At 31.0% G+C, this 13,525-nt stretch overlaps 1 protein-coding gene across 1 annotated transcript in view; it reads right to left on the bottom strand.

Moving 5' to 3' along the window:
- RIMS2 (regulating synaptic membrane exocytosis 2) overlaps positions 1 to 13,525 on the bottom strand; it is a 631,678-nt gene that overhangs the window by 129,762 nt on the left and 488,391 nt on the right. Inside the window, 2 exon segments of the mRNA XM_079106841.1 lie at positions 1,989 to 2,240; positions 3,109 to 3,281. Of these exon segments, the coding sequence (XP_078962967.1) occupies positions 1,989 to 2,240; positions 3,109 to 3,281 (425 nt within the window).

Raw genomic sequence — 13,525 nt, 5'->3', positions numbered from 1 at the left:
TAAAACATTTTAAATGACATATAGACTTTGATGTATCTTATTATAAACAATAAAATCATGAATTCTAAATACTATAAAGAAAATATCATTTATAAAGGGTTTTGTTTATTACAGTATTGTGCTGTAAATACTCTGGAATCAGATCATTCTCTTTATAAAAACGTGGATTCCAAGTGAAATATTCATGGTATATTATAGAACAGGTTATTTCCAATAATAAGTTTTTTTGTGTGTGTTTAAACAACCTGTGATTGTTTGAGTACCAAAGTAAATTCTTGCTAGGAATACTCAGATACATTTACTTAGAATAAAGAATTTTAGTTTTATTTTAAGAAATGAAAGCAAATTCATCTTATGGAACATATGTTCCCTAGAGATTTCAGCCTTGTTCCTTACAGCTTATAGTTCCGGAAGTATTATATAGTTACTTAAGTTCAGTACAATGCCTTGATGAATCACATTGCTAAGAACGTTCCATCTTTTCCTTTCCCTTATAAAACAATATCCTTTTATCCTGAAGAAAATAATATGAAAAATCTGAAAGTTTAAGATTATAAAATCTTCTCCAAACCTCTGCCTACCAAGCCAAGTGTGCCAGTATGGGATTTTGGCTCTTGAAAAAAAATCAATGAGCTCATGCGTACTCCTCTATATAGAAATCTTGGGAAGTTTTTCTCTGTGAATTAGTGATGAAATGATTCTATGTCGCGCAAATCTGAAAAACAGTCATCTTCATAAACCAATATATAAATCATACTAAATATATAAAAAGACAGACTTCAATTACTAGTTTAAACTTGAATCACAAAATATGCCTTACTTAAGATTGATTTTTATGGTTAGTGCCTATTATGCAGAAACTTTTCACAGAACATTGATATGTATAATAAAAAGGAAGTACTGCAGACTAAACCTCTAAATTATATACCTGATGGGTAAATATTTACCACAACGTCTTTCTCATTAACATTGAGAAAAGAACAAATTGATATTAGGTTTAGATATAATAATGAAAATTTTGGCTTATAAATAGGGTGTGCTTATCAAGCAGACTTTGTATAACACAAAATCAAATTATGGATTGCTAGAAAACCCTATTCCTTAGAAATGTACATGATTTGCACTTTTCAGTTTTAGATAAAAGTAATTAGAGCAATCTCATTTGCTCAAGCAGAATGATGAAGTCTTAGTGCATACTTGTGTTGATATAACAACATGCAGCACATACCATAAAGGCAGCTTCACACTTACTTTGTGGCTTGTGTTATAAAAATAATGGAGTTGTTTTGATGCCTTACTGCTAATGTTTTCTTCCTGCCTTTCTTCTTGTTCAAAGTTCTCTCTTCATCACTTTCTCTAAGTGGATGAATTTCAAGAAGGGCATAACCCAATAAACTCTGGCAACTACCCTTTCTTTTCAGAGTATCAGAAAATATGCCACTGCTTTTTAATCTTCCTCAGGACCTAAACTGCACTAGAAGCTACAAGAGCACTAAGTAAGAAGAGGCAAGGGAAATAGAGACCAAATAAAGTTTATATTTGTTATTGTGGCACTGGGTTCAGATGAATGTTTCCAGTACATAATATACTTATAAAATAAGATGAATTTGTTTTTCAGATCCTTCAGAATCAAAACCATCAGAATCTCATTTGAAGGGTTTACAAGTTTCTATAGTTGGGAAAGATATATAGTAATTCGTGCTAAAAGACCTAAAGGGAAATTTATTTTGACTCAGTTTGTCATAAAGAAGTTGAAAATTAAGTCAATCAGACTCGGAGCTAGAGTAAACCAACTAAAATCTATTTAGCAAATCAATTTATTAGACAAAAATTTACCAACATAATAATTTGCTGAATTAGAAGGTAAATAGATAAAACACAAGAAAATAAAATGAATATAAGTAGTAAAATAATTTTGAGGAATACTAAAAAAACCACTAAACTACCTTACTAATGATAAATGTCTACAAAAAATAAGCATATTTTACCTGGTGTCATCTTGTGAGAATCTCCTTTGCAAATCCTCTTTATTCCACTGTTCTTTTTCTTTCCCTTGCTCAGGTATATCTTGTGTTTTTTCCTCATCTCCTGATTGTCTGTTTTCCTCCTTATTACAGGTTTTTGTAATCTCTTTCCCTTTCCCATTCTCATCATTTTTTTCTTCCTTTACCAGTTCCTCCTCATGAACTATCTCTTCTTGCTTATCCCCTTCTTTCCCTCCCTCTTCTATTCCCTTTGGTCTTTAGAAAGCAACACAAATGGAAGGCATGCAAATAAATACAAGGAAAGAAAAAAAGAAAAGAAGGTCAAGAAAAAATGCACACAAAATTAAACTAAAAGGCAATGAAAACCATCAAAACATAAATATAAATTGTATCTTTTAAACATTGAACACTTTTTTGTCATATACTGGAGAAGTGCTAAGTAAACAATACTTATCATAACTGGTTTTAAATCATATTTTCCTTTTACAGAATTACATGAGAACAGAAAAAGCTATGAACTCTCCATTACAGAGTTAAAAGGATAATTTAGCTCAATTATGCATAAAATCTACAGGACAAGTGAGAAATCCAAATTATACTACTAACTTATATACTACATTTATAAATTTTCTTGGGTAGAAGAGAAATTTTTCCATGTATTTATAAAAATTTCAGGGGAATGGGTAGACATCCTTCTAATAGATTAATATTCTTGTTTTCTGAATCACTGTATTCAGGTAGGAAAAAAGTCTCCAAAATATTATTTTTCATATTCCTTGGGACATTAAAAAATGCACATCTTCACTTAGCCATGCTTTGATTTTAGTCAAGGTATAATAACCATTTAGGTTTTAAATTGCAAACATAAAATAATGAAAGTATTTCATAAAATGAACTAATATCTAGTACACAGAAACTGTTATCAGTTCCATAAATTTGTTTCTAGGAAAGATGCCTGAAATCTGGACCAAGTTAAAATAAAAAGTAATATATACAGAAGTTTCTATTGCCTTAATGATGAATATTAAAATTTTTAGAAAATAAAGGATTCTACATTTATCTAGAGAAAAATAAAGACCTAAAATATTTTAGAAGAGTTTACTGCTAATATCCCTTCACTCACCTGATTTTCTTGTTTCCTCTTGGCCGTTCGGATTGGACAGACATGTAGCTTGTGCTGCTGAAACGAGAAGCACTACTAGTCCTTGAAACCGCAGATATATCACTTACATCACTGTCCGAAGATTTAGTGGAAATATTATCTGCCCCTCTATGAGGATCCCATCCTGATCGATACTGTTAACACAGATTGACAAATACGCAGAAGTTGTCAGTATTACCACACAAAGCAATTATTAGCTTTCTCCTATTTCAGCACTTTAATTGTCCTCAGAGGATACTGCAATACCCACTCAGTTGCATATAAAACCAAAGTGAATGGTAATTATCCTAAAAGAAAAATTCAATTTATATGAAACCCTTGTTTTTAGCAAAGTAATTAGAGCATTTTCACCACACCCCAATGAAGGCCATTAAAATAGCTTCAAAACAGCAAAGGCCTCAGGGAAGAACATTTAGGTAAAATCTGGGAAATAAACATTTGGCTTAATATTAGGAGGTACAACTTTTCAATATCTGAATAAAAATTTGAGAAAAAAAAATGAAAAGTTGCTGTTGTAACTCATAAAAACCAATTCGAGTAGCCATCAATTTTCTCTTTAATCCATTTTGCTTCACTGAAAACCTAAAAATAATATAAAATCTAATTATTAAACCACTAAGTGATTTTTAAAAAGTCAAGAGAAAAGAGAAAGTTTAATTTCTGAGCAAGTTGATGGAATTTTGATGAATCCTAGAAATACTAGAAAAAAATCATTATTATTTACAAAATTCAAACTTCCTGGAATTGAAATAATCAGATAGTTAACTGGCACAATTAGGGTGCTATGGTGTTCTCGGGTGTTCAAATATTCTGGCAAATTGAAAACCAACATGAATGTTTTATGTTAATGACCTATTCTAATTAAATACAATTAAGGTAAAAACTAATGGACAGAACCTAAATTTTTATTGACATCTAAAGATCATTTGCAGAAGTCCTCAAGCTAGGATTTAAAAAACACAGACTTTAGAGCCTGGAAAACCTGGATTAAGGAAAACTCTGACTAGCTGGGCAAATTTAAACAAATTATTTAACCTTTAAAAGTCTTATTCTAAACTAATAAGGATAATAATATCTTCCTACCCTGGTTGTTTTGAAAATTAGAACTAATACATGTGTGTGATATCTGAAATAATGTAAATAAATGAAACCAGTATTATTTCTCCTTTATCACTACCTGATGGTACTACTGAATTCTCTCTCTGAATAAACACCAAATATAGTTATTTATGAGTAAGAGTATCTGCTAATATATTTTTCTTTATATGTACTTCAAATATAACACTGAAACATCCTCATCTTATCAACTTTTGGAGAAATTTCTAATCATAGATGTTGGTAAATTTCACAAAGCCTTGGAAAGATGATTACCTCATAAACCACTTGCTGTGATTTGAAAAATTATTACCTAATAAACAATCTTCCAGTAATAATGGTTCACTATAAATATTAGATAGATGTAAACATTTTGGCTAAGATAAATTGAACAATAACAGCCCATAATTTAAAGGTTAGATCATATTTAAATGGTATGTATTTTCCCTCAGAACATCCCAGTATATACTTACACTTATTTTAAGTTAATAAGGATCTGTTAAAATCCTTTTCTTAAAATGTCAAATGAAGGGATTATTTCTAAGGGTTCATAATATTTTAATAATCAAATCCACTAATCTAGAAACATATTTTAATTAGATAACTGGCCATTCATAATCTACTTTATTAGATAAACTCTCAATTATCAATAAGAATATGATTAAATTATTTTAAAAACTGTTGCCTTAAAAATGTTGTCTTTTATCAGGAAAATGTCTATTTAAAAAGAATGATAGTGTTTGCTTTTAAAAGAAACACCATTTACCTAGAGTAGACTTATCTGAACAGAATTTAGTTCATGATATTATTTTTCAAACAATTTAAAAAAAACTAGAAAATTTAGTTAAGCCTTCATGTAGCACAATATTGTAATGGGTGGAGCCAATGAAATCTATGCAATAAATCTGTCTACATAGTATATACACATAATAAGTATGTACTATATTGTATATTAATATATTTCTCATACATTTTTGTAAGAAAATTTTATCTCAAGTTGAGAAATATGTGGAAATCTTTCATTTTACTTATATTTTGGATATTTCATTTATATAATCAGTTTCGAGAAATATTTCAAAGCTATGAAATTGTTCAGTAGATACTGTACTATATTTTTAATTTATAATTAAATAGAGAAGACACCTACTATTATTTCACTGAAAATACTTTATAACTGGACAGAAACACAGTTTGGGTATTTCTCATGTACTTTTACTCATGAGACTATTAGTTTTTCTAAAATCAATGGAAAAACTAAAAGTTTTAACTCTAGGAGGCAGTAAGAGTAATAACACAGTCATTAAGAATGGGAATTGTGGCTCAGTAGAGCACTTGCCTAGCATGTGCAAGGCCCTGGGTTCAATCCTCAGCACCACATATAAATAAATAAAAAAATAAAAGATCCAATGACAACTAAAAAATATATTTAAAAAAAAATAGAGCCAATGCTATTGATGAAACTGAATCACTGGTGTAAATCCTAGGTACAAAAAAATTATTATGTTTGTTTTCTTGGTTCAATTGCTTCTATGAGTCAATTTTTCATCTGTTAAGATATGGATAACAACAGTACCCTCCTCTTAAGCTTGCTTCAAGAATTAAATAAAACAATGCATGCAAATAGCACAATATTTGACACATAACAAGTACTTAAAAAATGACAGTGATGATGATGATGATTAGATAGTAGCTGATACTGGCCCACACCAATTCCAGGAATATCTTTAGCTAAACAAATATTAGACAAAACACACCAAAATAAACACATCATTTTAAGACTATCTAAAACTACAATAAAAATACCACTATTACTAAATATGCCCAAGAATTTGTTTCAGAAAATATGCTTATAAAGCAAATTTAAAATATTAAACCCAACTTTGCTACTAAATCCCAGTACATCCTTTCCCATTTCAGCCAGGCTCCTCCATATCCCATCACTTTATAGGGAATCCCAACTACAGGATGAGGAATAGCTTTTGCTCCTCAGGAAACATATATGACACTTCTTGACTGGCATAGAACATGCCTCACTTTTAATATTTGTCTCTACATTATCCAGCTATCCAAAGCTATTTGGTGCTGGTGTATCCAATGCTCCTCTGAAGGTTCTCATCTGATTTTTCCTTTTTGCCTTAATTTCTGAATCCTAATTGCTTATTTGACTCTTGTATTTCAGTAGTTAAGTTCTTATTTTGCTTTTATCTTTTTAGTTCTATCATAACTTTTGGTACTGCTACTATGATTCATAGCAACATATAGGCTAACTTAAGGTTTAAGAATTTGTTTAGTTTCTATAACACACGAGCAGGGTATGCATTACATATTTCTTTGGTGGAGAACTGTCATATAATCCTGTTTGCTGAGTTAAGTTTTGATATTCAAAGTTTAAGGAAAGATAAAATTCCTCATACTAGCTTCATGCCTTTTATATATAATCCATCAGGTAACTAACTCTTCTTATAGGGGTATGTGTGTGTGTGTGTGTGTGTGTATGCACGTGCATGTGTGTCCACACGTGTGCACATGTGCACATGCACATGAACATGTGAATAGATAGCTCATGTTCAATTTTCAAACCCTTTATTAGAAAACATACTTCTGAAAGCCAGGACAATATCTTCATCCCTGTATCTCTCTTATCACCTAAAAGTCAAATATTTGATTAGACTTAATCTAATCCCTGAGGTTTGACCTTCTTAGCAATAATATAAGAATATCTTCCATCCTAAGATTCTTTAAAAATCTATGCTCAAAATACTCAATAGTCTGCTTAGCAAATGACAGATGTTTATTTCCAGTGCATAAAGTACAAGGCCAATAAATTAAAAGGCATTGAATGGAATAATTTATATGAAGAAGGAACAGAAATTAGCTAAAAGCTCTAGTTTGATGATATTCTGCTATCTATTCAAGGTTTGCATTAAATGCAAACCTTTTGTTCACTTATAAGTAATGAAGAATGAGTGAATATAGTGCAGGCTTCCACTACAAATAGATATGTAATAAACAGAATGAAAAATTTGTAAAGTGAGAAAGAACTCATATGGGAAAAAACTTGTATAAATGAAATTATCAGATAATCTATTTTGACCATATTTATAATAAAACAGCTCCACATATACAACCTCTCCCTAGAAACCTAATTAATAAAATGACCTAATGCTAGAGTTTATGTTTAAAATGGTTTAATATGTTTCTGCATTTACTCTAATATGATAAACGAAAGTTATACACTTTAACCATGAAATAGATTCAAGGAGTTAAATTATTATTATACCACCATAATCAACTATGAATGTGAATAAGTAAATTTAATTATTTAGGAATTGGTTGGTGTAACTTGGCACTATACATTAAATGCTTTAAATAATTACTATGTACTATTATACAGGTGACAGATGAACAATGAGTGATATGGTCATTTTTTCCTTTAGTGGAACAAAACCAAAGAAGATTCATAATCTCAGCTAAAAACTGTTCCAACTGGAGATCATTAAAATCTTGAAAAAAAGTGAAGAAGTCTTTCCCGACAACACTTTAATGTTTTGTACATTATTATTAAGCAGGTCATGAGCTAGAAAATTTTACAAGAAATGACTATTCTTCAGATGTTGCAGACTCTAAGGAGTTCCTAAGTGGCCTCGAAAAGTGAATGTTCTTCCTATGTATCTAAAATTAGTGAAAAGTAACAGTGTATCTGCAAAGCTCTATTGAAAATTAGGTTATTATTAAAACTTTAGCATGATATACTTTTAAAAAATTATATTTCTAAAATAAATATATCATTTTCTCCAATATTTCATTTGAAGTTCTTAGATTAGGTAATTTCCTAGTTTAATTTTTCTATAACATCTCTTCAACTCTGGTTGTTTACCTTTATACATGAACTTTCTCAGATAAAAGATGAGATAGGATTATGAATGTTTCCTAAAAAATTACTTATCTTCAATTTTAAAAATGTCACCATAAAATATTGTATAAAATGTCAGTGTAAGGAAGAGATTATTGAAAAATACTGGGCAGTAATGAAGTCCAATTTTGAATACAAGTATATTTTATATTATCAAAAATACCTGGAGGAATCTTCAAATCATATTCCTGGAGGAAAAACAATTAGTTAATTGAAATATAGAAAAAAACTAGGTGCAAGCATAATCTTTGTAAAAGTAAGGGAAGGCTGAAGTTTTGAACAGGAATCTTGATATCAGTCTGGGAGTGTAAAGGAGAAAACAGAGGGAGAGGGACTTCTACAATGCAATCAATTAAATAATCATGTGAGCAAGAAGATTCTCATTTTTGCCATTGTAATTCAAAGCTAGTGTTTGTTGCCCTTTGATAGTACAGGAATCACAGGTATTCGCCTTTAGATAGCTACTTTCAGATGACTTTTTTCTCTGTCCTGCCCAAGGCACAGTACTTAAATGGAATGCTACGTTATACAGAAATTGTAGCTTGCAGATAAAATTTTGTTTAGATATGACTCCTAAAGAGGGCATTATGTGATCATGGTCTCTACTTGGGAAGGAGAAGGCAGAGAGAACTTATTTAAGATTTAGTCTTGTAAATAATATTCTGCAAATGAAATCCCGACTTGAAAGATTCCTGGTGAGCAGAGTTCAGGAATAAAGCTGAGTCTAATGAATATTATGGCTGAGTTTGGAAAGCAGTCAAGTTTCTAAATTTTTCATTGCAGATGGAGGCTCTGGGTTTTCTCTTTTGATGATCTTCAGCCATGATGGAATCTTCAATCAGAACAGTAATAAATTAGCTACAGTTATTATATGTATGCCCCATGAAAGGCACTGATTTAAATAATATGTGTAGGCTGCTTTTATTTAATCTTCCCAAACCTTATGAGGTGACTTCTGTGGTAGCTAGAGTCAGACAGAGGGGCTATGGTTGGATGACCCATACTCAGAGCCTCCTCTATAAGATAAATCTAGTCATTCTCCAGGACACTTGGATGTCATCTTCTTGTGAAGTCTTCCTTAATTCACTAAAGGAAAATTAATCACTGCTTTGAGTGTTTCTAAACTACTAATCAAGCCTTTATTACAGTTTTATGTAGTAGCACATGTAAGTCTTTTATCAATTATCTGTCTATCTATCCATCTATCCATCCATCCATCCACCCCTTCCTGAATCCATCCATTCATCCTACCTACCTACCTACCCTGGTAAATTATAAGCTCCCTGAGGTTAATAACTTTTATTCATTTAAAAATTCTTATTATCTACATCAGTGTCTGGTACACAGAAGGAACCCAATGAATATTTAATGAATCAAATGAATGGAATGGCTGACATTTATCTGGGCAATACACTGGACAAAGTATCAAGTCAGAGTACAAGATACTGTTATAGTTTCATAGAATTTAGTCACTTTAACAATTTCATTCTCTGTAGTGAGTGTAGGCAGTGGTGTTCTGATAAATTTAACAATGAACTTTCTAGGGAAATAAGTTTTAATTTACAGACTTCGCTGATTTCTATGGTATAAAAACTCCCATTATCGCTGATTTTAAGTTACCAAGTGGTCACTGTTGTGCAGATTGGGCACACCATTGGATGTGGAGTTTAAAAACAGAGACACAACTCCAGACTCCTTAGCAAAAAATAAGTAAGGAAAAAGAAGATACCATATCTGTAATTTACTTATCTAGGGAAACTTCTGAAACATGAAAGAGCTAAGATAACAGCTTAAGGTAAAAAACTATAATCAAAGAAAAGGTAGCCATTAACACATAGATCTAGACTTACTAAAGAACTACTTCTCCTGGCCTGAAGAAAGTTAAGGGAGGTAAATAATTTCTCCTGGAGAATTTGTTGCCAGTCGTGACTCTTCCAAAGGCTTCCCTTTGTGGGAACTTCTATTAGCAATTTTTTCATCCTTGAGAAACATTACTTCCATTGATTTCTCAAAATTCAGAGGCAGGAAGACCAGGTCTACAATGGAATCCCAGGTTTACAAATTTCAGGTAGTTGTGGAGTTTATGCCTTTGCCTTTAACAAATGAATTTACAATTTTATTCAGAATCAGTGAACTCTTAACTCATTATACCTATCATTTACTGAAAATGTTCTAAAAACAAAACAATAATCTCCAATTTCACCAGCCAAAGGCATCTTTAGTTTTCTTTTCTCCTCTCCTTGAAATGCTTCTGAGATAAATGTTACTGATAATTTCTCTGCTACCTCCCCACTATTCCTTCTTAATCTCATTTACTGGTGTCACTTTTCCTCACCCTTATTTTAAATTATGCTTTCCCAAAGTTCCCATTTTTAACCCTCTTTTGTTAACAATAAATATACTGCTATAGGATAATCTAATCATTGTCTAATTACCTAATCCATTTTAACCACATAATGACTACTACCTTTTGCCCTTTCCTCTCTCCCAAGGTTCATACCTATATTTATAGATGCTAACAGGATATCTCCTGTAGTTGGTTTGTCAAGTTCAATATGATAAAAAGCAAATCTATTCTCTTTCACCCCCAAATAATTCTTGTATCCCTTATATTCCCTGCACTATTTATTAAGCTTAATATCCAACTGGATATCTAAAAGATGATTTGTGAACTACAATTTCTCCTTCTTCAATGTCCTCCATTTTAGTCAGTCAAGAAATATTGCTTATTCATTTAGTGGAAACAAATATCATCTCAATATTAAGCCATTTGGGATTATGAATAGGTTTTCATTCTTTCAGGTAGCAAATAGACTACTTAACACCTAAGCATTTGTGGCAGTTACTAATGAATGTCTACATGCTAATGAATATGCTTTTTCCCTTTTTGTTGTTTAGTAAAAGAATCCAGATTTATTCTGTTGGTCTACCAACAACAATAAAACAAAACAACTTCATTTGCCAGGATTCCTTATAGCCAGGGTAATCTTAGACTTGTCTAGCCCCTGAAATATGTGCAGGAAGATAGGGGTTGGGGCTTGAGAAGAGCTATAATTTTCTGATTACAGTGGGCTGATTCAGCTAGTATGGCCATTTGCCTTTCCCTCTTCTCTTTCCTTTCTGATTGGAATTTAAATATGAGCCATCAGGTGCAGTAGCCATTGCATCAAAATGGGGATGAACTCTAAGAACAGAGCAGGAAGACAGTGCTTTGCTAATTCAGAAGGAGCACCAGCCCTGGTTACTATTTGGAAGTTTTGTGTGAATAAAGAAAATCCCTTATTGATTCAGATAATTTAGTCAGTATTTTTTAAAATGAATAGTTGAATGCAAACCTGACTTATATACCACTTTTCTTAGTTTGTGTCAGAAAAAATATTTTATGATCTCATGAAATAAAGATATATTCCTCATAACAATGAGTTCCACTATTATGTATATTCATTATGTGTGAATAGAAAAAGAATAAATGCGAGACACATTCTTTAAGCAATAATATCGATGAAAATCATGATGTAATCATCCAATATTGATGATAAAAGGAAACATATCATAATGACCATACCACATGGATGTGTAACTGCTATTCCACCTAGAAGAAGCGATATAATTGTGGGCAAGTCTCTCAACTTCTTTGAGTCTAGATCTAAGGAGTAGATAATATCTTTTTCACAGGCCAAGTGTGAACTTTAAATGGGATCACAGGTCTTAACATATAGTAAATACTTATCATGACAATAATTAGACATAGTTCTTCATGAAACTAAAGAAGCTCTGAAAAATGATAATAATTTTCACCATCATTGAAGTATAATCTCAACTACTTTATCATAACTTAAAATACTTGAAAATGGCTATTAAAATTCTATAAATAGGTTCTTAATTTCATGTCTCATTAAAAAAATAGGGCATTGTGCTTTGATGTCCGATTGGTTTATTTACTTAGGATAGGATACCATTAAACCTGACTTGGGAAATTCGTGTCTTTTCATTTTTGAAACTGTTAACCTGACTTGACTTTTATAATTTTATTTATGTTTGGTAATAAGAAAAATAATTATCATTATTATGATTGACAATTTTTGAACATTTTATATATCATTTTTCTTTCCCATATCTGCTAAGAGTAATTTTTTAAAAATTTTGCACACGTGTGCACACACAAGCACACAATATCAACACTTAGCCATTTATTGATTTAGATGTAATCATATAAGATAAATGACTTTCTTTTCAACAGCTTTAGTTAGTATTAGATTTTATGCCCTTTATTATTCAGTAATTCAAACATGTTGTCTGAAATTTCTGCCTCAATCCAGAACTGTTCTTTAAAGCTGTTCTTCTCAGAAGTTGAAGAATCCTTACATATAAAAATAGCAATATCTCATTTTGATATTAAAAGCAACATCTCCCTCTGTTCTGTCTGGGAACAAGCCCTTAAGAGTAAATAATTTCATTTGTACCAAATAAAAGAAAGGGTAGAACAAAATTTCAGCTGCTAATTTAAATTTAAGGATCTAGACCATATTAAAACACTAATATCATTGTTATGATTAAATGCTTCTCCATCCAAGAACTCAGGTAAGAAACCTGTAAGATTGAGACAGAATTAAGAAAAATCATAAAGAAATTCTCCATAACCACAAAAATTCATGATAGTTGGTCTTTTGTAACCATCTAATATTACATGGCTTACTATATAACTTTCATAATTTTTTAAAGAACATTTGTATACTTATTGGAATACAAGGTATAGATTATTATAGGTATTGAGTAGTAAACTAACATCTCAAAAGTTGAAATAGGAATAAGACATAAGAACAGAGCAATAGGACCAATGTTCTGGGAATCTGAAGCAGGCAGAAACGCAACAAAAATTAATGGATTGTGAGAATAAAGAGTTGGGGGGTCCCTGTCAATTATTAGTATATTAGAAGGTAACAGAGTAACTTAAGGTACTTGTATGGAAGAGAATTAAAGCTAAATAATATCCCGAATATCTACATAAAATTGAAAAAACAGGGCCTCAGAATTGCCCTGACCTTAATCAAATTAAGACAAAGGGAAGAAATAATTACATTCTGTTGAAAATCAGGAAGAGGCCCAATATTTTTACCCTTTGTAAGAAAACAGAGCAATGTTAGTTGTGTCTACACAAAGATCATTTGGAATGAAGTCAACAGTCAAATCAGGAGCAAAGAGAAACAATTACTTCTTTCTTGGATTATAGAAGTAGCCTCTAAAGGGATTCCTTTAATTTACTTTCAAATACATCTTAAATATACCATTAGAGTAATCTTTTAAAAGCACATTTCATATACTATAGTTCTATAATTTTGAGTTATAAAAATATAGAAAAATAATATAGAC

Source organism: Sciurus vulgaris (assembly GCF_902686455.1).
Source record: "Sciurus vulgaris genome assembly, chromosome: 1".
NCBI classification, from domain to species: Eukaryota; Metazoa; Chordata; class Mammalia; order Rodentia; family Sciuridae; genus Sciurus; species Sciurus vulgaris.
The sequence above is the reverse complement of the archived record's forward strand: the minus strand, read 5'-3'. Positions and strand labels throughout refer to the sequence as shown.